General features: G+C 33.8%; 1 protein-coding gene across 1 annotated transcript in view; it reads left to right on the top strand.

The window, feature by feature from the left end:
• The window catches only part of LOC149802319 (uncharacterized), a 45,170-nt gene extending 26,723 nt beyond the window's left edge, over positions 1-18,447 (top strand). Inside the window, exons 7-10 of the mRNA XM_089951533.1 lie at positions 3,097-3,176; positions 9,280-9,463; positions 10,802-10,974; positions 16,759-18,447. Of these exons, the coding sequence (XP_089807659.1) occupies positions 3,097-3,176; positions 9,280-9,463; positions 10,802-10,974; positions 16,759-17,535 (1,214 nt within the window). The 3' untranslated portion in view covers positions 17,536-18,447. The remainder of the gene's footprint in view (positions 1-3,096; positions 3,177-9,279; positions 9,464-10,801; positions 10,975-16,758) is intronic.
• The last annotated feature ends 8,239 nt before the right edge of the window (positions 18,448-26,686 follow it).

Genomic DNA, 26,686 nt, shown 5'->3' with positions numbered 1-26,686 from the left:
TTCAAAATCAGTTTTTAAAGTAATTTTGTTTGTCCTGGGGAATTTAATAACACTAGAAATTGCTGTTATTATTTTTATTATTGTTGTTTGTTTTTAACAACCCAAAGTTCTTTTTATGCTACACGATAGGAAAAATATGAGACAAATCATTATATCTTCCACAACTCCTATCAGTAACTCTTTACTGAATTTAATAACTACACAAAAATTTACACTGATGGGTCAAAGGATGAGGAAACTGCTGCTGCAACCTTTGTTAGTGGAAATCACACAGATCAGAGCAGTTAACCTTGCCTTGAAATATGTTGAAAACAAATAGATTTCAAACTTCTTCATCTTCTCTGATTCACTATTATTGCTTAAGTCACTATACAATTATAGGAAGCTGGAAAATCCATTACTGGATGATATTCTCATGAAACATTCCTAGTTGTGTACATCCCACAATATAGTAGATTGTTGGTTACCCAGTCATGTTGGTATTAATGGTAATGAAAAAGCAGATTCCATTGATAAAATGGCTCTATCTCTTCAACTGTCTGAATTTAAAATACCAAACACTAAATTTAAACCTCGAATAAAAAATTCCTTACTTAGTAAGTGGCAGGCATCATGGAATGATGCAGTGAATAACAAAACTACACATAATCAAACCAACCCTGGGCTCCTTCCTACAGAACTGTCTTTAGGGATGAGGTGCTCATTGCAAGAAGTAGAATTGGTCATATTTATATAACCCATTCCTACATACTAAAGGTGAAGACCCCCACGTGATTGCATTTCTTGCAATAAACCAGGCGCATTGGTGCACTTTGTGATAGATTATTTCAGTCTCCAACCTACATGCGATCATTACTACAGTGTTCAACACATGAAGGAACATTTGGATACAATAAATATGTCTTGCATCTGAAACTTCTTGAAGGAAATAAACATCTATTCCAAATTAAAACTTATATGCTATCACCAAATATTTTTACATAACATATGTACTGTTGTTCATCCTAAATACCATTTTTAAAAAATCTAATTATCCATTGACATGCACCATTTATATTATCAGGAAGCTCCATATATTACCCTCACCATCTCATTATTTTGCTTTTAATTGTTTGATTTTATGATCACTGGTTGATAATGAACCTTTTATCAACAGTAAATAATCTTGCATGTCACTTTTTCTATGCCATTAAATAACCTTTCAGTGATGGTGTGCTGTAAAATCACAATCAGTTGTTGCTGTTGTTAGTATTATTAATCCCTGACATCATTATCATTATCATTCACTTCAGGAATGATTAAACAAAACTTTTCTTACTGTAAAAAATGAAAAATTCCTAGGTGTAGTATTATTTTGCGGAACCCATGTTATAGCATGGTTTCATAGTGCATCACTGTTTTGTGGAACCCATGTCATTGGCCATTTCATTGGATTAACATTATTTTGTGGAACCCATGTCATAGCATGGTTTCTTGGATTACATTGTTCTGTGGAACCCATGTCATAGCACAGTTTTTTGGATTGCCATTGATTTGTGGAAACTATGTCATAGCATGTTTTTTTGATTGATATTGTTTTGTGCAACCCATGTCATAAGACATTTTCTTGAATTGTTTTGTGGAACCCATGTCTTAGCACAGTTTACAGTTTGTGGAACTCATGTCATAGTATGGTTTCTTGGATTGACTTTGTCCTGTGGAACATGCCATAGCATGGTTTCTTTGACACTGATTTGTGGAACCCATGTCATGTATAGAGGATCTCATATGGGTAATGATTTAATGCTGAATTTATTCAATGAGTTTCATAAATTTAATATTAAATCATTACTCATTTGAGATTCTGTTTTTCACAATGATCTTATTTTAGTGGAGATAGTTTAGAGAGAAACAAGAAGAAATAATTTTGTTCATTCTGACTCAGCTACTGCTGCACCTTTCATTTGTTGTGTGTAAAAATAGTACCACACTCTAGTACAACTTTTGTGCAGTTCGAAAACCGTGTAATTTAAAATAGATTTAGAAAGAAATTAGAATTCAAAGAGCATCTGTCATTCTAAATCATCTGTCCTTCCAAATCAATAGAACATTTTACTCAGACACCATCATTCTTCAGCACAGAATGTCCAGTGGAAGTTCCATGTGATGTAATTTAGCTTGATAGGCTAGACAATCAGTCATTCAATATCTACAGCTAAAGCGTGTCAGTTTCACTACTTAGCATTCCAGTTGTTGGATATTCTTGTGAAGAGATGCTCACTGGATCCTGAAATTCTAGATTTACTGTAATGCATTTGTGACAGGATATTGTTTGCTTTAATTGATTTGGAACAGTAGACTACAGTAGACATAGACAAATTTGATTTAGAGTCTGAATTGCATGACATAAGAGACATTAGATCATTTGAGCTATTGTATTGCATAAAAATGCTGGGGTTGGATAATGTTCTGTCAGTTTGGAGACTGGATTATGTCCACATTCTTCTGTGAACAGAGGTGAGTTTATTTACTTCTATAAGTTAGCATTTAAACTACTCTTTTATGTAGGGTCCATTCCATGTTACAGGTATACAACTCAACCCTACCCCAACACCAGATATTAATTGACCTATACCCTTCCTTTTAGTTGTTTTTGTTGTTTGTGTTTGGGATTTAACACATTTTTCAGTGCATGATAGGCTATACATGGTGTAAGGAGCCTCTGTAGGGGTAAATTCACTATATTCAGACAGACATGCCTATTTTCCACCATTCCGTTTGAGTAATCAATTTGAAAACAGCCAGCAAAATGTTTATAGTAATAGCAGAAACAAAGTTCCAGAAGGAAAGTAAGGAAAATTTTCCCATGATTGCAGTCAATCAGAATAGAGAATACTGCACAAGAATTTCATAGGCATATTGGACCAATCGGAATCACATCAAGTGATATGTTAACATTTTGTCCTATCAAAATGTATACCGATTATGTGAAAACAGTTTTCTTGGGTTGACATTGCTTTGTGGAACCCTTATGATAATTTCAGGATTACTTTGTATCATTATGAATGTTCTTATAAACTTAAATAAAGTCATTCTGTAACTTTTTTCTTTATACAGGGATGGCAGACACCATCGAACAGAGAGCCTTTGTGCATTGTTTGATTGACTTAGTCAAAGATACATCACTGGATACAGTTGTAAGTAATTTCATATTCATCTGTATGTGCATTCATTTGAGGTTGACAATTTTGTGCTGATGTATGTTAAGAACATGGATACAGTATATAATTATCCAATGGAGTTATCAAGAACATGGATACAGTATATAATTATCCAATGGAGTTATCAAGAACATGGATACAGTATATAATTATCCAATGGAGTTATCAAGAACATGGATACAGTATATAATTATCCAATGGAGTTATTAAGAACATGGATACAGTATATAATTATCCAATGGAGTTATCAAAAACATGGATACAATATATAATTATCCAATGGAGTTATCAAGAACATGGATACAGTATATAATTATCCAGTGGAGTTATCAAGAACATGGACACAGTATATAATTATCCAATGGAGTTATCAGAATTAGAATCTAAAACGCAGACATACATAAGCAGTATTAAAGTTCATAATTCTCCTGTATGACTGGCTTATGTCCATGACTTAACTTCAAATTTACCAGTATTGTGTTAGTCCCTTTATATATCAGTTATACTCACAATACAAGCAGACCATTCAAGAAATAGGCAGTATGTAAGATTTTGTTGTTTCCAAACTGTGCAGATGCATATGGTGATGAAGACGCTGTGAGATATTTTACAAGTGTTATATTTTAAATTACTGAAAATACAGTAAAACCTGTTTTGAGTGACCTCTGTTATGAGCAACCACTTGTCATTTACAACCCACAATCACCATGCACAGATTGATTTATTGTATAAACAGTCATCATCAGCCACCTGCAGACCACGACCAGTGACAACAATTTTCTGGCCAAAAAAAAAAAATACATTTGATACTGGTATGAATGACAGTTTTGTAAAAACCAATGAATACCACTGATGTTATTTAATCCTTTGTATCGGTGACTATTCTGTAGACAAAAGGCAAATTGTTTGAAAACAACACTGCACTGCATCGCAAAAAAAACCAGAAAAATACCACAGACCTTTATTATATCCTTCAAAGCCATGACCATTTATGGGCTTGTTTATGCTAAGAAAACAAAAGAAAGAAAATAACAATTGAGTCAGACTACTGGTATCTAAAATCTACATGTGATGATGGTACCTGTCATATGCTTAAGACCGTAAACCAGTATGAAGTACATGTCAAAAATTGCCATTGTAGTGCTGAAGCACTGCAAATCCCCATTATGATTAACTACTGAATCATCAAAAGGAATAGTCACAAATGTGCCTTGTCATTCAAAAGTTTGTATTGTTTATTTACCTTTTTCTGACAAATGGCACAACTGCAGTTACTTCACACACACACACATACACAAACACACACACACACATTGATCTTCATCAGTTCACCGTGGTGCAGCCTGTTGACATCCTTTGTTTATTGAGTTAATCTCCTTATGTCATCAGTGAATTAAGTATTTTGGTTGTGTATTTGAATAAGTTCATTTTGTTTTTGGATAGGTGAGTTCTTTCGTTTAATTTCAATAATTGGTAGAAATATATTCCAGATTTATTTAAAGCCTGATCAAAACCATTACAGTGAAATTTACACACAGGAGCTTATCAAAACCATTACAGTGAAATTTACACACAGGAGCTTATCAAAACCGTTACAGTGAAAGTTATGCATAGGAGCTAATCAAAACCGTTACAGTGAAATTTACACACAGGCTCAAATATAAACCATTAAAGAAAAATTTACACACAGGCTCAAATAAAAACTTTTGCAGTGAAATTTACTCACAGAAGCAAATCAAAACCATTAGTGAAAATTGCTCACAGGACCACATCAAAACTGTTACAGTAAAATGTACTCACAGGACCACATCAAAACCGTTACATTCAAATTTACATTCAGGAGCAAATCAAAACCGTTACAGTGAAATGTACACACAGGAGCTTATCAAATTCATTACAGTGAAATTTACACACAGGAGCAAATCAAAACCATTAGTGAAATTAACACACATGATCAAATCAAAACCGTTACAGTGAAATTTACAAACAGGATCAAATTAAAACCATTACAGTGAAGTTTACTCACAGGATCAAATCAAAACCATTACAGTAAAATTTACACACAGGATCAAAGCAAAACCATTACAGTGAAATTTACAAACAGGATCAAATTAAAACCATTACAGTGAAATTTACACACAGGATCAAATCAAAACCATTACAGTGAAATTTTCAATCAAGATCAAATTAAAACCGTTACAGTGAAATTTACAATCAGGATCAAATTAAAACCATAAAGGTAAAATTTACACACAGGATCTTTAAGTGTTATCATACCTAACTATGCAGTTCTTGTGCTAAGTGTGAAGTGAGTCTGAAATATATGTACATGTCAAGTTAACTAATGGACAGGATAAATAAATATTACCTTAGTTAATTTTGCAGTTCCTGTATGTTTACGTGATCTTCAGATATAAATGTAAATGTTTTATGATAGATTTGTATCTTTATTGCTATACATAATTACTTTGAGATAAAATTATTGCAATATTTTAACAAGAATTTTGAATAACGAATATAAATGAATGTACAGCATATGTGCATATTTTCCCTTCTTTAACCTGTTGGTTTTTGACCTTGAAAACTGGGGCCCAAGTGGGAGAGTGGTCTCAAACATTCACCTTTACCAACCACTGCCATTCCACCTCATTCCACGTGGAATTGAGTGTCAGGCTCAGTCAGTATGGGTATGTGAGAAAGCGTGCCAGTAGCTTCCTATGAGTTGGTGGATCTTAACAGGGTTTTTTCAGGTTCTTCAGTTTTTAATCATGTACCATCACCAAAGTTTGTGGGTGGCTTATCTGTTTGGGTAAGAAAGAAGCCTTTTAATTTGGGCTCAAAAGTAAAAAGTCAGGGTCATTGTGACTCAGAGAAAATGGGGTCTTAGCACAAAATACCATTTTTTCTAGAGTAAGTTCCCAGACCATACTTTATGGATGGCTACCAGTTTATGTAATAAAGAAACCAATTATTCCTTAAAACCAAGCACTGGAATTTGAACAAATGTGGCATAAAGTATCTTGGCATGAAAATGTTTGTAAGCTTCCTGGAATGTGGAGCATTCAGATTTTTACACATGATGCCGATCTGCCTTATAGTATGGCAGCCATCAATAAAAGTGTAAAACTTTTAAAAGACTACAGAATTTTATCCAAATTTTTAGCAAAAATTGCTGTCAATGCTAAAAACAGAAATGCCTCTGAATGACTAGTTCTCAAAATCCACTTAAAAGAATTTGACTATTGCTGACAGAAAGCATTAGTGAATAAAAGTTATTAAATTTTTTTACAAATAATGCTGATCCCCAATAAATTATGACCACCATTATTAAAAATAGACAGAAAATGACTTCTTGAAAAAACTGCCAAACAGAATTTTCTAAATTCCAATTTTTGGTTGGTTGGTTGTTATGGCTTTAATGCCATTTTTTCAGCGTATGATAGGCAATGCATGGCAGCCAGTATATTTGGTGGAAGAAGAACCGGGAAACCCATGTGAAGAACCACCGACCCACAGGAAGCTACTGGCAAGCTTCTCACATACCCATATAAGCCAAGCCTGAGACAGAGGTGAGACGCCAGTTACTTGTAAAGGCAAGTGCCTTAGACCACTCATCCAGCCAGGGTCCTGACAGCATTTAGGCATGAAGGTCTTATAAATGTGTACCTATGATGCAAATCCACTATCAAATATAACCCTAATGCCATGACCAACAATAGAAAATCCTTAAACAACTTCATCTCCTAAACTGCTGAACAGAATTTGACCCAATTTGGAACCAGATTCAACAAAATACGTCGTGACAAGGAGACCTCTACTGGTTGTATAAATAATGCAATTTTGCTGTAAAATCTGCCTGCATTTTTAAACATAAAAAGAAAAAAGTAAAATAACTAAGTCCTAAAAAAGTCCTGCTCCACAGAATATGACTCATGATTGAAAGAATTATAATGTGAAGGTCATTAAGGTTTGTACAGTGGATGCTATTCAATACAGCCTGTTTCCATAAAAGTTTGTACAGTGGATGCTGTTCAATACAGCCTGTTTCCATAAAAGTTTGTACAGTGGATACTGTTCAATACAGCCTGTTTCCATAAAAAATAAGAAAAGTTTTAAATGGCTTCGTGGTCAGCAGAAGTTTACCAAATTTCACATAAAGGATTCTGGCTAAAGGCTTGTAAAGTCTGTACAAAACAATACTGATCCGTCATCAAATTTAGCCGCATTTACTATAAAATCTATGCCACAAGACATTGTATTAACTGAGATTTATTGGCTGACTGCTTTCACATTTGGCTTTTAGGTGGATGTCAGCCAGGTGAGTTATAGGACTGTTTGCCTTTCCTGGCTGGAATAAACCATGAATTTACATATCCAATTTCCAGTAATCCATCTTTGGAAAAAAAAATTAGGTTGTTTGCCTTTCCTGGCTGGAATAAACCATGAATTTACATACTCAATTTCCAGTAATCCATCTTTGGAAAAAATAAATAGGTTGTTTGCCTTTCCTGTCTGGAATAGGTCATGAATTTACATACCCAGTTACCAACAAATCATGCGAATAAATAAATATGACTGTTTGCATACCGAGTTACCAATAATCCATCTTTGGAAAAAGTAAATACAACTCTTTTCCTAGCAGATGCATAGCCACGAATATAAAAATAAATAAAATTATAATTTTTAGAAATTAATTCACAGTATTATTAAATGTTCATGCTCATGTTTTTCAATATTTTAAAAGCTTTTTTGTCACCCAGATTTAAATTTCATACCATTTTCTGTTTTCAGCTACACTATATCCAAAAAATGTTAAATAGCTTGGTAAATATGTTATAATCATTGCAGATTCATTCAGACTTCAAATATTTATGTCCTTGAAAAATTCAAGTTAAATATTTATTGAATATGATAAAACCATTAACATACTTTGTAATTATTTTTTTGTTTAACAAGGCACCGCTCAATGAAGACAATGGAACCAAATAGTAATCATGGTATTTTTGTGTCTGTTCATCCATCTTGGCATCTGTCTGTCCATCATCATGTTGGTAACTGGATGTTTACTTTACTGAGAATTATTCAAATTAGCCAAACTTGGCATCCTACTTTATTGATGAAACCTTGAAGTATTCAATTTTCATACTTGTTCGTCATCATTTAGATGAGTTAATGCCTCTGATTGCCTGTCTTCCTAATTTCTGTTTCTGCAGCTTAACTTTACCAAGGATTGTTGAATTTCAACCAGATTTTGGATTAATGATGACGAGACTTTCTATGAATTTATTTCCAGCATTCTGTGACCTTATTGGCATGAATGCTAATGCTACTGCTTGATTGCTCATCCTACAGACTTTAGTAGCAGTACTTGATCCAGGTTTTTTGCAGTTTAACCATATTGGACATGTTGCTACATTGATGAATTAGTTTCATTTCAAGGTTCCACATTCAATTATGATATTTGCAGCATTGTTGAAGTGATGATTTTTTTCAATTTTAAATTTGGCATGCAGAATTATTTTAATAAGACCTTGAATTGTTTGAATTTTAGCAGTATAAAACTGGTATATATATATGTGTGTGTTATGACCCCAGGATTTCAACCATATCTGGCATAGAGCTTTATATGATGAGACTTTGAAATGAAAATTTTTATTTGCAGTATTCCACATTATCATTTAGAGGAGTTATGGCCCTGATTGCCCCCCATACTGACTTTGGTTTCAGTGGCATTACTTTACCAGGGATTGTTGGATTTGAACCGAACTTGATGAGACCTTGCATTCCTCTTTCATTTGGAGCAGTCGTGGCCAATGAATACCCATTCTTTTAACTTTATTTCCCAACACATGTTCCTCCTCTGTTTACGGTCATGCTGAGAAAATTGTAGCTGTCAGGGTCAAAACTCCAGTATCCTTGCAATTCATTTACTTTTAGAACTTAGTCTTTCACAACTTGTCATTCCTTTGCAGTGCATTCAGTCACACTGAATGACAATTGGTATTGTATTCCATTCTTGCATATTCATGTCATGGTAATTGGTTTGAGTGAGTACTGTATTTCCTTTTTGTGCTTTTAGACTTTTGAGAAGTGTACAGCAGGACTCCAGTATTTTTTCCACCATGTACTAGATGATCAGGAAAGTATGGAATCTATGGCCACAGAATTAGCCACAGCAGTGCAACGTAACCTGTGTGGGATTCATTGGGAAACCAGGGACTCAACACTTGAATTTCTGATGAAAGTTCTTGAGGAAAAAAAAAGTTAGTGGCAAAAAGAAAACCAGGATTTTTTGTTAACTCCTTTGGCCCCAATCCCGCCTGTAGGTGTGATGAGGCTGTACCCTATTTCCGACCTCTGCAGCATCAAGGTCATTTAAGATACACCAAAGTGGGTGGTATTACAATAAAGTGGAAAGATACAGCTCTGCAGTGATACTAAAAAATCTGGGAGTTTTAGTTGCACTACAAAACACAGAGGGAAAAACCTAATTTTTTGGACCCATTTTTTTTTCCACCCAAAATTCACTTGTGGTCGGGATGTGATTTTGTGCTGGATTTTAGACCTTTTAGCCTCAGATCTAAGGCAGAGCAGTCTGGACTGCACACAGACAGGTGAACCTTTGCAAAACCTAGGATAAGGTGGGCATATGGAATAAAGAGTGGTCTCCATACGAAAATGATGGGTCCATTAAGCAAAAAAAACCCACAAAATATACTCCAATTTACCCTTATGCTCATGTGCAAGCAAAATAACCAATGAAAAACAATGTTTCTAATACAACTAGGCATTAGTCTCATAGAAAATCTGTTGAAAGCCGATGTATAATGATGTATTCAGAAATAACCCTCAAAATGTCTTTCCTACTTCTGTGTTATTTATCTATAACTCTAAATCAAATGCAGCACTCCTTCACTTTAAGATCCTTCTTTACAATGCTATCCCTCTTACAGTGTGACTATGGTCACAAGCCTCATTTCATTAAGTGGTAATGCAATTTTCTGCACATGTATATTACTTCATTATAAGGTGATATACTCTTTATAATGAGGGAATTATGTATCATGTACATTATTATAAGGTGGTATACTCTATGGCTCCCATTGACAGCTTTATAATGAGGGAAGTATGTATCATGTACATTATTATAAGTTGGTATACTCTGTGGCTCCCATGGACAGCATTATAATGGGAGAGTACTGTAGCTATCATATACTTTGTTATATGGTGGTATACTCTGTAGCTCCAATGGAGAGTGTTATAATGAGTACTATATAAATGAAAGAAAAAACTTTTCAGGTATGATTGCTGATATGCCACTCCATGAATGTGGAAGGACATGTATTTTGTTACCTTTTCTTGTCATTCCATCTGTCCATCTGGTGTAGTGTTTTTACCTATGTCATTCCATCTATCCATCTGGTGTAGTGTTTTTACGCATGTAATTGCATCTGTCCATCTGGTGTAGTGTTTTTACCTATGTCATTCCATCTATCCATCTGGTGTAGTGTTTTTACCTATGTCATTCCATCTATCCATCTGGTATAGTGTGAACATATTTCTGATTCGTATTGAACAGAGTTAACATCCATTTTTTCTAGATCAACCGAAAGTTTTCCAGTGGGTGACAGATTATCAACTCCATATCCATATCTGGCAGTGTATACATGACCAGGAGAGTTACATTAGAGGGACAGCAATCAAGACCCTTGCTGTCATGGTATCAGTCCCATTTGTGTGGGACTCCTTGATCAAGCAGGTACAGCTGACACAGGTACTACGTAAAAGATATTTGCTTGTATCGAGTGAATACAGGATATATTTCATTGAGTGGATGAAAATACTTAACATTTATACCCATGAGATGTCCATTAAACAGAACAATAAATTATAATTGTATTTTATGTGCAAATTTGTTGGTTAGCTAAAGTGTATAAATGATTGAAGTAGCAGATTTCTTACAGTATCCGACGAGATAATGTCAGTTGCTTATCATTTATGCTCTGTTGTATTTTGTGTATATTTGCATAGTTAATATCAGTAGTAACATAATTCTCTTTCCTAATTCATGGTGGGGGGGGGGGGAAATTAAGTATATTGTGGGATTTGAACCTGGTACTCCTGTGTGGTAGGTCACCATTCTTACTTCTGGACCAAGCAAGTGACATCATAGTAAATGAAAAGTGTTGATCATTATGTCGTTGACATCCATTGACTGCAGTGAAAAAATAATTTTGATAAATCACTTTTTAGAATGATTTCCTCGGAAAATGGACTAATTCATGGACTAGCTTAAATTAAAGGGTATTTGATATTCTAAAGAAAACTTTTTAAAAGTGGTTGTCTTCTCTTGAGGCACCTTTTACCTTTTACTCTGACTTGAAATCATAATTTTAAAAAATGACAGCTGTGGCTTTTCTTTACTTTGGTGGCCATATTAAATGATATCTGTGTAGTGATCTTTAAAGATATTTAATAAATATTGCACATTCCTGCAGAAATAATCAGTATAATACCCTGTGCAGAAAATGGTTTCATAAGGTGTGATATTTATGATTTGTAACCTGAATGGCTCTCTTGAATGACAACCAGTGCTGACAGTTTGAAGTGACTCACATAATGTTCATGAACATGTGACCTATTCCCCGACACATCCTGTCAGTCAGGGGTACATATAGCAAATATGGATGCTATTTCCAAATAAATAAGTACAATAAAATATAGTAAAACTGCATACAGATATTTCATTTATATACATCATACAATTGTGAAGTCAAAAACGGGAATCTGTTGAAAGAATCACATTAAATCCGATTCTTCCATTCTAGGATAAAGCAAAATAATCCCTAATTGCCAATGGCTTACTCATTCATTGGCCAAGTCTTTGAAGTTTGTTTTGCTCTGCAGGGGATATTTAATGGGAGGTACATCGTCTGAAATATTAAAGAAATAGATTATCATGCTCTTAATAAGGGAAATACACTGCAGAGTAAATCCTTAAATGCAGTAAAATTTCTCCATGAACAATGACATGATTGAAAAATAAATCAACAAAATGAACTGTTCTCTCCAAATTTAAATGAGGAGTCCCATCCCAGTTTAAAGATTTTTCTTGAAATATTTTACCCTTGTGAAAGAAATTACATGCTAAGCATGTAATTTGATATATTTAAATTTGGACATAAATAACTCTTCCAAATTTTTATATATACAGATTTCTAAAATCTTTATTTATATAAGTGGTCACTTTTTGGGTGTGGGAATGATAGAGAACAAATTAATTAATGAATTAAGCAAGTCAACGTATACAGGGTCAAATTTCATGTGTTGATTAACCCTCTAGATTATTTAAATCTACATGATAAACAGTATAATCAGACTCGGACATCTTTCCAGACTGAACAATACCAGTAGAACATATGACTATGTATGTACTCAGTGATTTAAAATCTGTGGGAACAGGTTTACACATTTATTTAAAAACTGAAACAAGGTATAAAATTAAAATGTTAATTCTTTTACCAAAGAGATAGTTTTAGCTTTGATAGAGTGATCAATAACTGCCCAGAAAATCAACAGTAAGTGTAAAGCACCGTATTAAAATGAAAATCTAAAATACTACGCTGATGAAGCTGAAAACCTTGAGATGATCATGCCCTGCGGTTCTGACACCTGAACTTAAACTTTGACAAGTTCCTGTGATCTCACTTGGAAACAACTGCATATATATAAAAGATAACAAAGGCAATTATTATATGGACTACAAAGATTTTAATTTCATCAAATCGACATTCAAAATTATAATTTTATTTTTAGTTGGCCAACTACAGAAACAATTAATCCTGGCTGATCACCTCAATGTTAAGTTTTCAGACAGTTTTGATAGAAATTATTCTTTGTTTTTGGACATCAGATAATTATTTTTTGACATATGAACACAAGGGTAGAAATGGCAGTTCCGAATTATTTTGTATATGTAATTGAAGCTTAAATTAAAGTACATGGTTTTATACTGTTAAGAGATTTCTTATGGAGAAGAAATCATCAAAAGATGTGCTCAGAAATTGTGCAAAATATTTGATGTCATAGACATAGCTATCGAATAAAATAGAAATAGAACAAGAGGTAAGCTTTCCATTGAATTCTAAGAGTTATAGCTGTTCACATTGCTTTAAGTGGATTATGTTACGTATATTTGATTTAATTTATATTTGATTTAATCGTTGTTTGGTTTAATTTGATTGTGGGTTTTGGAATCTTTTTATTTTCTTTACATGTCAGTGTAATGTAATTTTGTTTACTAGGCCTATTGGTTAGAGCGTCTGCTTTGGATGCAGGAGGTTGTGGGCTTGATCCCCGGCCAAGTCATACCAAAGACTTACAAAAATGGTACTAACAGCTGCTGCGCTTGGCAATCAGCATCAAGAGGTTAGTGTTAGGACTGGTCGGCCTGGTCTCAAGATAATGTGACTGGGTGGGACATCATACAACATGTCTGTGGCATGATGCCCCAGTGCTAGACATCACTATAAACTGCCACACTGCAGACATCATAGCGATATGACTGAAATTTTTTTAAAGCTACGTTAAAAATGCAAATCACATCACAACACACTAGGAATTTTATATTTACCAGAAAATTCAGTTTGACCTGAATCTTTCCATAAATGCCTAATAATAGAAACACTGTTTCTATTTTTGACTTAGTTCCTGGCCTTGATTGTGGGTCACATTGATTGGAGTAAATTGATTGGTTCTTATCAAGGACATACAGGGGCTACATGATCTTTATATATATATAATCATGTAATCCTCTTTTTCAAAATTAGGCATTTCCAAAATTGCAAAATACGTAGCATTAATAGTGATGTTTAGAGAGAGATCTCAGAATTTTAGGCTTATAAACACTTGATGTCAGGTTTTCTTCTGTTATAGCCAGCTTTTGAGTTATATGTTAATTTTTCTTAAGATTATTTGGATTCTAAAAGATTAATTCGTTTCTCTGGAAATAGTATTGTGTTCATACAGAATTCTTGAACAAAGACATTTCTTAAAAATTTTATTTGGATTTCCAACACTGGATGATTAATTATTGTGTGTCTACAAGGAACTGTAGACTTCAGCACAGTACAGGTTACAGCATACATCATCACCTTCCATCTTGGATTCTTGGTCGGGACTTAAACTTGAAATCATTAGAACATTTTATTATTAGGACTTCTAAAGTATTATTCGTGGATTATTCTTGGATTATTTTTGGATTTGATTCTTAAAACTGTAATTTCTTTGTTTTTTCATTTTGACAGTATTTTTTCCAGGGAAATAAATTATTTTTGTTTGTTAAATTTTTCAAAGCTTGTAGTTTTCACTCTTTCTTATGCAGCTGTTTATTTGAGCCAAAACACATAACATAAGAATTAGGGTTGCTGTTATTTGTTCCACTGATTTCTCTTAACAAACGGCATTGATCCAGATATCCTAGTACATTATGTAGTGGCAGATCTGGGTCTGTGCAGTTTGCAGATGGACTTGACTGATAGATGTTATGCATTTCATAACATTTGGCCTCTAATTTTTAGCTCTGCTGGTCTTAGACCAGGAAAAGCATATGGCATATTCTTTTGTTCATATATATTGTCCATCTGACCATTAATACAAGTTTGTTATCACTACTCCTCCAAATTTACTTGTAGGATTGATATAAAACATTACACACACATTTGTCCCAATGTCCAATTGGTCATTATGAAAATGGTGTCAGCCGTACATCCAATATGGCTGCCATGATAATTGTCTTGAAAATCTTGCTATCACTACTCTCCTTGAATGGATTACATCAGAATACTTATAATGATATATACTATGTCTTAAATGAAAATAGTGCCAGTCTCACATCCAATATGTCCAACATGGCAACAAAAAAGTTGAAAATTTTGTTATCCCAGAAAAATATGAGCAGTTAAAAGGAAGAAGTAATCTTGAATTCCTGGAAATTCTTTTTGCCCAGTAGAGTATCACTCGCTGTGAGGGATTCTCTTCTATCCTACAACAAGCAGAAACTAAGTTTAATTTTCAAAGTAATGTCTACCTTTTAATATTAGCTACCGTGAAAACAATACATCTTATTTTCACTCATTTATCCTGTGTTTCTTCCAGTGTCTTTGGAAAAACATTAATTTAAAATGATAGCAACAAAGTTAAAGACTAAACTTATTAAACTGTTCTTGAATGCACATAAAATTGTTTTATATATCTGACCTAAATTTGAAATCAATTTCAGCCAATAATAACACAGGAAGTACTTAACTGCCAAAAGAGTCATGCTTAGATAATTTGGCTATGAAATTCATGCAGCTTGAATGCCAAAAGAAATCAAATTTAAGTCCCTCAAGTATGTAATAATATACATAAAGCTGCAGTGAATCAGCATTTATATACATTATTTTTAAACTCCAAACTCCAAAATTATTTTTAAAAACTGTACTATTTGACATGCTTTTCTTGTATGAATTTGGAATTGCATCGATATTATTTTCAGTTTCTACAATGAACAAAAATGTCAATAGGATAAGTTTTCAATACTTTTGCAACAAGGTTTCATCACTAAAGTAAAATCCAATATTCCAGTGGTGATACTTTTGGAACATGTAACATTATGATAGCTTTTACATGGTCTATCAAGTCAAAAGCAGAGTTCCATTTTGTTTTTGAGTTTATCAGTTAAGAACATGGTAATGTTTTTACCAGAATTTCTCTTGACATTTGTTTGACAGTATTTAAAATAAAACAATTAGATATTAGACACTTTATTGCAGCTTTAAACAACCCAAACTTTGAATCATCATTTAGAAATTCATCTGAATCACAATGGTGTAATTTACCCACATATTCAATCTCATTATGCAAATGTACTTATATGCATGGCATGATTGGGCAGACGTATACTGAATTAAAGGATGAAAAATGATATATCTGCTGTTCCAAAACAGTTCAGTTTTTTTTTTATCTGAAAATTATATTTCAGTATTATATTCCTGACAGTTATGGTGAGCATCATCCAAACTCTGTTAGTAGTAACATTTGTTGAAATAGATTTAGCGTTTATCTGATGACTCATATTTTCATTGTATGGGTTTTCGTTTTCGTTTGATTTTGATTTGAATTGTATGAGATCAGCATAAGATCAGAAAGATGTGAAAAAAATCAATTTAAAAGCTATTTTTTGTTTGTTTTTAGTATTCATTATTTTCTTCATTCCATTTTTCATTCTTTTCACATTTTATTCCTGGGTCATCTTTGAGGACCATATGAAGAATTTCCTGTTCTTTGCATCTATATAGGGACAAAACAGTGCCATTATATTAATGTTGAAACCCCACTCAACAGCCCTTATAAAACTATTGTACTGGCTGATGAAAAATAATGTTGACCATTCAAATTGCAAGTGCATTTATCTTATAACCTTATCTTATAATTGTAGAAGCTATTTTTAGTTTTGACTATAGTTGACATGGCATTTGACAGAAAGGGTTTCATTACTTTGTTGCACCTTTTTCAGGAAGATGTCATTGAGAAGATTTTGTCCATATTGGAAAGTGATACAGAAGCATTTGCTCGCAGATCAGCAGCAGAGTTCATTGTCAGTTTATATAAAGATGAAAAGTTGTTTAAGTTGACAGAAATCTTAACAGATAAGGTTTTCAGTACTATGAAGACAGCCATCAAGGACTTTGATTGGGAAGTTAAACTGACTGTTCTTCAGTTCTGGGAGGACATTCTTCAGAAGCAGTTGGGTCTTCAAAGATCTGATGATCCTGTTCCCCCATATCTTCCTCCTTCAATCGTAATAAGACAGCCAGTATCAGACCCCTCAGCAGGTTCTTCCATGTGTGCTTCAGATCTGACCAAATATGAGCTACAGAGAAGTTTTGAATGTCTTTGGAGGTGGGGATGTTGGGACACTCTCATGTATGCTATTGATGACTATGATATAAAAGTGGTGGAGAAATCCTGCCAGACTATACAAAACCTAATTAACACAAAGGGAAAGGAACTCAGAGAACTAGAGGAAAATCTGGAAGAAAAGAATATCAATCATTGTGCACCAAATACAAGACAGAAATTAGAAGGAGCAAATGGATGCTGTTCTGAAAAGCAGGAATGGTATCAAATGAAAGTGACTCTTCAAACCTTACTCAAGTTCAAGGCATCAGATCATAAAGATTGTTTTCAAACAACTGACATGTATGACAAAAATCCACTCGATCTTCTACAAGATATTTTATTGTCATGCACATCTACTGAGGAGGAAGAAAATGCTATTGATTGCTATTAAAAAAGCAAGTCGTTATCCCCAAACCTTTTCAAAGTCCATTGGGGATATTGTGATAAACTACTTATAACTGTCCATTACATCTTCACCTAACCACTTGATAAAAATTTCACAAAACTGTGTAGATATGTTGCCCATATAGCTAGTCTGCAAGAAGGGTGTCATTATCGGTTCCTTCATGGGAGGGATCAGAGGTAAAATGTACAAAACCTTTTGCTAGAATGAAATATTTAAATATTTTCTGACCAAACTTCATGAATGCTGCCAGAAGGGTGAAGATGCATCATATATGTTACGGATCTTGCGTACATTGGAGTGCAGAAAGATGGAGGTTTTTTTATAGAGGATTTACAGTTGTCAACCACTGCAGTTCAGTGTTAAACACAGAATTAAACAAAGAATAAGTAGTCTTTGTTTGGTGTCCTCTGCCACTTGCCACAACCTTTAATTGAAGACCTTCCATGTTTAGATTGATAGCAAGCTGATTTTTGGTACTTTTACATTTAGCTTTACTTATTTACATCAGTTTCATTTAATTTCTTCTCACCATTTTCTTAGAGAAAAGATGGATATAAATGAGATTTTGAAAATATCTTAACAATAATAATATACTGATCATGTAACTACTTTTCTTTCTGTAAAGCTGACAGGGTTATAGCTCTTGTTTTATACTAGAAGACTGCCTTGGTCACTTCTGGTCTGTCCTCTCTTAGCCATGTCACTTTTTACTCACTCTGTAATTTTCTGTTTTTACCCATCTTCTTAGTGAATCAGTTTAGAGAGCAGTTACTTGGCTGAGCTTTTTCTTTAATACGGTTGTGAGAGAGCACTAGTGTCTGTGTGTAAGAGTCCACAAAATGAAGAAAGCTGTTTTTTGTATTAAAAAATGTATTAAATTAAAAATTAACTGAACAAGATTTGTTCCCTGCTGAAATCACGGACTCGCGTGATTAAATACAGTTGTTCCACATTGAAATAGTCCTTGTTGCAAGGAACGTTTGAGGACTGACATACTTTTATAACTTTACGACAAGTCTATTAGAATTATAACTCATACTCTATGATGTTTAAATACTCTGTAATTCATAATATTCAGTTCAAGAGCTAATTGAATGAATATGACTTATAGAATACCGTTTTATCCATCTCCATTTGCAAAAGCATCAAAAGCGAGGCCCATACCTGATTAATAAAGCCCTGATACTTATCAATAAAAAAATGTTTTATTGATCATGTATACAAATGAATAGCATCAATTATAATTAGATACTAAGGAGATAAACATAATCTTTCTTATAAGGCTTAACTACAAGCATTTGGTTATTAATAATTCAGATAAAACTTTGGCTAATTTGTATGGTGCTAAGACTCGGGATTAGCCTATTTTCAGACCTAATCTGTGTTGGCACACATGTCAAGTGTTGTTTTAACCTTGCATGCCTTTGGTACATTTTCCAGGGGTTTGTTTTTCAGATAAGCCTACTACACAACAAACTGTAATATGTTTCAGAACGTCAACAATATTAAGCAGCTAAAATATATTTCCAAGTCTGAACCAAGTTTTGATATGATGGGTTAGCGTAACAGTCAAATTTGTTTCAGTATTCGGAATTGAGGGGTTTCAGTTTACATGGGAAAAAACTTATGATATTAATCCAGGAATCAAAAAAAAATTCAGTCTTGAAGGGATTCCAGTGGACTGAGGATTAGGTTTTGAAGAGTTTCACTGTATATGCATTTGTCATATATGGTGGCATATGCATGCATTTGTCAGTATGGACCAGTGAGTGTATATTGATTATTGTAAGAACCACTGAGTGTAAATTGAATATTGTATGAACCACTGAGAGTGTAAATTGAATATTGTAAGAACCACTGAGAGTGTAAATTGAATATTGTAAGAACCGCTGAGAGTGTAAATTATATATAGTAAGAACCACTGAGAGTGTAGATTGAATATTGTAAGAACCACTGAGAGTGTAAATTAAATATTGTACAAACCACTGAGAATGTAAATTGAATATTGTAAGACTGAGAGTGTAAATTGAATATTGTATGAACCACTGAGAGTGTAAATTGAATATTATATGAACCACTGAAAGTGTAAATTGAATATTGTATGGACCACTGAGAGTGTAAATTGAATATTTTAAGAACCACTGAGATTGTAAATTGAAAATTGTATGAACACTGAGAGTGTAAATTGAATATTGTATGAACCACTGAGAGTGTAAATTGAATATTGTCTGAACCACTGAGAGTGTAAATTGAATATTATATGAACCACTGAGAGTGTAAATTGAATATTGTATGAACCACTGAGTGTAAATTGAATATTGTAAGACAGAGTGTAAATTGAATATTGTACAAACCACTGAGAGTGTACATTGAATATAGTAAGAACGCTTGAGAGTGTAAATTGAATATTTTAAGAACCACTGAGAGTGTAAATTGAATATTATATGAACCACTGAGAGTGTAAATTGAATATTGCATGTTGTTGTTGTAGGGTTTAATGCCATTTTTCAGCACACAATAGGCTATACATTGCGGCCAGTATTAATGGTGGAGAAAGAACCCGGGAAAAATCCCGAAAAGAACCACCGACCCATGAGAAGCTACTTGCAAGCTTTCTCATGTACCCACATTGGCCGAATCCGAGACTCGAACCCATGCAGACAGAGGTGAGATGGCAGTGATCTGTAACAGAGAGCGCTTTAGACCACTCAGCCACTCATAGCCCTGAATATTGTATGAACTACTGAGAGTGTAAATTGAATATTGTATGAACCACTGAGAGTGTAAATTAAATATTGTATGAACCACTGAGAGTGTAAATTAAATATTGTATGAACCACTGAAAGTGTAAATTGAATTTTTTTAAAATTATTATTAATCCCATAATAGGTTGACCAAAGGTCGGGGAACCATCCCAAGGTTACCTTACAATCAAACATTTCTGGTTATCAGATAATCTAGGGATAATAAATATAATCTACAGAGAAAGAAAAAACACATGCATATGGCACACAATCTAGGTGACATGGACTTTGTGATATTACAGTATTTTGTTCCTGTTTACCATCAAGTCGGAGACAAGTTACACGTTCATTACTGAGGTCCATTTTTGACGAAATTGGTCCTCTTTTTTATTTACTTTGGCAGTGTATTTTTCAATGTTCTTATGCATTGCAACTATTTGCTTAAAAGCAAAACAGAAGGATTTTTCATATTGAATCTGCAAGTATAAATATAATATTTTGCCAAAATAAGCAGGAAATTACCCAAACTGTCTAGTTGTTCACTCCCTAAGAATGTTTCTTTTTTGGACAGATGTACAATATTTGGGCAAAAAGGTGCAAAAACTTCAATAAAATGGTACCAAAACTGTGAAGTAATACTGCAGTCATAAAAGAGATGCTTAATACTTTCATTTTCACTCTTACAGAAAGTACATTTATTGTCATCTAATATGTTAATTCTTTTTAGAAAATCATTAGTAGCGATTATTCTATGGATTAATTTAAAGTTAAAAGAGATCAGCTTGGTATCCTTGGTACAGCATTTCGCCCGGCTATAAATCTCAGACCACTCCTCACTACTTATATTTTTATTAAATACTTGCAGTGTGTTGCCTTTTAGCTTCCTGTAAAAGATCTTTGTAAACAAACTTGAGTGAATCTTGTTTTCGCAAGTTCATTATTTTATCCTCCTGCTTATCAAAATAATTATGTACTAAATGGTTTTTTTATAGCATCTTTCCATGCTTTTGGAATTTTGGATATTAAGGAGAAGTATTTCAAGAAATCATCGCTTCTAGTTTTTTGTTTTATTATTTGAAAAGGTATTAAATTACCATGATCATCTACTAGACCATTAAGAATTTCAAAACCAGCTTCTGTCCGGATTTGTATTGATAGAACATTTTAGCGGGGACAAAATTTAAAATACTCATGGATAGATACTTGTTAGAACTTTGCAGTTCTTCTTTCCAATTAGATACTGCCAAAATTACATCTCTCCAAAAACTGTTTTTAATGAACTTAGTACATTCTTCTAATTTCCTTCTCCCTAAATTCCAAATATCCTTTTTATTTCTGAGTATAGTTGTATTGACTAAGTTCTGCCATGTTCCATTTTCCTTTTCCAGCAGTCTTTTTACCCATCTTATCTTAATATACCAAATGAATAAAAATATGTGTATCATATTTAGTCCTCCCTTGTTTTCTGGGGAAACTAGTATATCACGTATTATTCTCTCTACTTTTCCACCCCATACAACTTTAAAGAATGTGTGATTTAGTTCTGCTTCAACTTTTGCTGATGGGTTAGGAAGTGCTGAAAAAATATGTATGAATATGGGCAGAGTAAGAGTTTTTACAACAATTACTTACCAACTATTGACAGATGACTCCAGCTTGCCAGTATTCGTTTTGCTTTTGTTAGTTTCTTCATATAATTAATTTCCACCATCTGTTGTAAATTTGGAGAAAATTCTATGCCAAGGAGTGTAAAGTTAGAAGAGGACCAAATTAGGCCCATTTCGGGACATATTCTTTCATTAGAAAATTTCCTGTTTCCAATCCAAATAGCTTTTGTTTTTGTTATGTTACATTTAAGTCCAGATAATAGAAAAAAACCTTGCAAGATATTCATAGTTGCTTCAAGAGAAAAATGAGATCCATCAAGAAGAATAAAAGCGTCATCGGCATACTGACCCAATTTATATTCACTGGCGTCAAAGATTACTGTGTAAATTGAATATTGTATGAACCACTGAGTGTGTAAATTAAATATTGTATGAACCACTGAGAGTGTAAATTGAATATTGTATGAACCACTGAAGGTGTATGTTTAATAATCTTCAGCTAAACCCATTGCTTTACACAGATAAACACACCACAGTACTGTGTTCTATCAGGGCTTGTTCATTTTTTTACACTCATTTTTATATGCCTACCATAAGGCAGAGCATATTATGTTGTAATGTCTGTGCACCTGTTATCAGATTTGTTTCTGCACAGTAACTCAATGTTTAAGTTATCAAAATTTTACTATCTGCGAGATAGACTGACAGGCACACAGACAAATACATAGATAAGAGTTAAGGTGTTCTCTAGTATATTTCTGTCTCTCCCATGCTTATTTATCATATACGACTTTACATCACAAAAATTAATAGCACGAACACTTCACCAATTAGAATGATTTTTTGGGAGAAACATAATTCAAGGAAACAACTGGCTGAATCTTACTTTAAAAGTTTTTAAACTTTACCTATAAAGAAGTCAATCTTCATTTTCCTTTGGACAGTACTCTTGTATAACCTACATGGTCCCTTAAATGGCTTTATCAACATAACCTTGTCCTACCTATTTGAGTACTTGTTGATCCTATTAGTGTATTCATGTCATTTACAGCAGTGTTGTCAGTGCAGTTAGGTACACAAGCCTCCATGTGCAGCACAGATACTCTTTGTGAACAGATTGTCATAGGGTTGGATCCGCATTTGTCATTGCCTTCACTCATGCAAGAAGTCTTTGTAATTTCCTTTGCATCCCAAATCCTTGGTTGTTTTTTGTTTTTGTGTTAAACTCACCATATGTATATAAGAGTATAATGTTAGGTTTAGGGCTAAGTACAAGTGTACAGACATTGTTAGGTTTAGGGCTAAGTACAAGTGTACAGACATTGTTAGGTTTAGGGCTAAGTACAAGTGTACAGACATTGTTAGGTTTAGGGCTAAGTACAAGTGTACAGACATTGTTAGGTTTAGGGCTAAGTACAAGTGTACAGACATTGTTAGGTTTAGGGCTAAGTACAAGTGTACAGACATTGTTAGGTTTAGGGCTAAGTACAAGTGTACAGACATTGTTAGGTTTAGGGCTTGGGTTATATAGTGTTCACTAAATTTATGTTTTCAGGCATGTAAAATAAAAACATTATGCAGCCTTAAGTCAGATTGGGAAAATGTCCCCATTTTAAAATTTTGAATCATAGCATGTACAGTTTGGTTCTTTCTAAACTGCATTTACTTGGACATGAAACTCAGAAGTCCGAGTTTGCTTTTCTTTCAGCTCCAATGGTTCATCTGTATATGACATCACTTAATTTTGGCAGATATTTGACACCCCTCTCCCCTTGTCACATTTCGTTACAAAATCTCAGACTCCCCATATATGACGTCACATAACTTTGACTCCTCCATAAATATTTTCAGAGATAATATTGGTAGTTTGAAATCACATTGTGTTAGAAAAACAAAACAGTATAACACTACATTCTGAATTATTTAATATGCAGAAAATGTCTTTATCGATCAGGGTTTAGTCCACTGGAAGCCTATACTAAATCCAAAAATCATGAATAGTTAAAAGACTTAAAATCTAGCGAATAAAGTTGTAGACATCTCATCTGTAAAGTGTTGAATTTTGAACAGTATTGAACCTTAAAGTTGAATGCATTGGGCATTAAAATTTTATCACATTTAAGCCAGAAAAGTCTTTGTGAAGGTTCACTTCGACTTTTCTTCTTTTCTCCACCCCTCCCCCATGTCAGTGTTAAACTTAAAAGGCCAGCATCTTATGATTCATTGACATTTGACTGACCCATCACAATGCTGTCCTGAGAAAGTAAACATTTGAGCTCCCAGCCATAACTACTTGATAGGAACCCATGTCAAATAGCCATTTTCAAAGGGAAGTTGATTGCAACGTAGTTCAAAGATTCCAGGCTGTCCAAAATCTGATGAAAGAAGTGCTTATCTTGGGAAAAATTTAGGAACCGCTGTGTACAATTGGTCAGAGTAAATTAAGGCGTACGCTTTGGAAGTAAAGTGAATTTAAAAAAGTGACGACCTTGGTCGAATTTCTTTAATCCGAAAATTCCTGAGAGAGTAAAGTTTGGACTCCAAGGAATACTAAAAAGAATAGTGCTTTCCTCGTTAAACAAGAAAAGGGACCAGGTGGCTGTCTTGTAAGAAAAGACGGGTTTTAGCGCTAGGACACAAAATTTCTGAAAGAGAAGAGCACTAAGGAAACAGCTTTCTGGGTGAAACGCCACAGTCCGAAGACTGAAGTCCGGAAAGAGATGACGTGTTCAGAATAAAAGACTAGGAAGTAAAGAAAGAGATGAAGCATTCAGAATAGGAAGACTAGAGTAAATAGGAATATGTGATATACGAGTCAAGAGAGGAAGGTGATGCAACCAGTCGTTGACATTATGCTTTTCCACCGCTCGTTATTATGATGAAATAAATCCAAATTAGACACTGCTATTAAATTCTATTGACATAACTTTGGTTGAATTGGAGTTGCCGCTATTAATTGTTATTGATTACATTTTGTTATTTTTCATTTCTAGTTGGGTTCGTATTGCATTATTTCTGACAAATAATAGTCTTGCTCAGTTCTCTGTTGATATTGTATGTATTCACTCACGCCTGGGCCATAAAATCGAGGGAGATCATACCCTAGATAACGCCAACCAAATCCAATTAAACACCCCTCTTACTAAGAGTGCGACGTTACAAAACACAATTCTAGCTCACAGCAATCCCTAACCTACAAGATTATTTAAACATTACAAAAATCAGATATAAATATCGTTAACTCACGATAATCAGTATCCTCTTAACAAAGGAAGTTATTTTATATAGCGCTATGAAATCCTACACATATGAGAATTTGGATCGCATGCAATCCGTCAATTCTATCAATGAAATAGTAACTCAAATTAAAGAGATAAATTGCATAACAACTCTAGCACCAACAGATTTCCATGAAATTGAATAAACGATACATAATATGGATACTGGTCATATCAACCATATTTGCATAAAACAAACACTAAAAATAGAAAATTACGTGGTAAATTAAGTTTGCGTACATTAATGCTGTTCTCTTCCAAAAATTGTGCATCCTAGCACTAAAATCTGTTTTTTCTTACAAGACAGCCACCTGGTCCCTTTTCATGTTTAACGAAGAAAGCACTATTCTTTTTAGGATTCCTTGGAGTCCAAACTTTTCAGGAATTTTCGGACTAAAGAATTTCGACCAAGGTCGTCACTTTAAATTCACATTACTTCCAAAGTGTACGCCTTAATTTACTCTGACCAATCGTACACAGCGGTTCCTAAATGTTTCCCAAGATAATCATTTCTTTCGTCAGATTTTGGATAGCCTAGAATCTCTGAACTACATTGCAATTAACTTCCCTTTGAAAACGACTATTTGACATGGGTTCCTATCAAGCGGTTATGGTTGGTAGCTCAGATGTTTACTTTCTCAGGACAGCGTTGCGATGCCCCGGTCAAATCGCAATGAATCGTAGATGCTGTCCTTTCAAGTTTAACACTAACATGGTGGTGGGGGGAGAAAAGAAGAATGGTCGAAGTGAACCTTCACAAAGACTTTTCTGGCTTAAATGTGATAAAATTTTAATGCTCGATGTATTCAGCTGTAAGGTTCAATACTTATTCAAAATTCTACACTTTACAGATGAGACCCCCTTTAAGAGTAAAATCTAGGAATATGCTCTCTGAATTTTGAAATTGCATTTTAAGTTATCGGTTTGTTTCTTAGGTCGTCAAAAGTTAATAGCTTGATCAGCATATTTATAGTTTGTTTAATTTTGTAGTCCAGTTTATTTGGAGATTGGATCTATTTTTCTAAATCAGGTCTAATGTATTGAATTTTTTTTTTGGTACAAGAGTTCCTTCATTGTTTTGAGGTTAAATGTACTCGTATATGGGATAACTTTGGATGGTTATGTAAAATCGACCGAATACTTGTCAGTTGTCCGAAAACTAGAACCTTTCTATGGCATTATTTTAAGCATTTTTTGAATACATTATAAAGCCCCATATGGTCAGTTTCGTAAAATAATTTCGCAACCTTTCTTTTTGGGGCCCCGAGATTGAACTTTGCATTTACTTTCAACTATTGATTATAAGTTTAGGAAATTTCACAGGTGCTGACTCATGGATAACATAATATGGTTAAAAAGTGCTCATCCATCCATGTAGATTATCTTGCAAAGCCTTTGTCACGTAATTATCCCATCAATGGATTGTTAGTGATCTGATACAAACCAATGTCTCCTCCATGAAATCAATATATACATAAAATCGTTCAGCAGATTTGTATTATACAAA

This window comes from Sinohyriopsis cumingii, chromosome 3, assembly GCF_028554795.1.
Source record: "Sinohyriopsis cumingii isolate HCF-2022 chromosome 3, ASM2855479v2, whole genome shotgun sequence".
NCBI classification, from domain to species: Eukaryota; Metazoa; Mollusca; class Bivalvia; order Unionida; family Unionidae; genus Sinohyriopsis; species Sinohyriopsis cumingii.
Note: the sequence above shows the minus strand (reverse complement) of the source record. Positions and strands in the feature narration are given on the sequence as shown.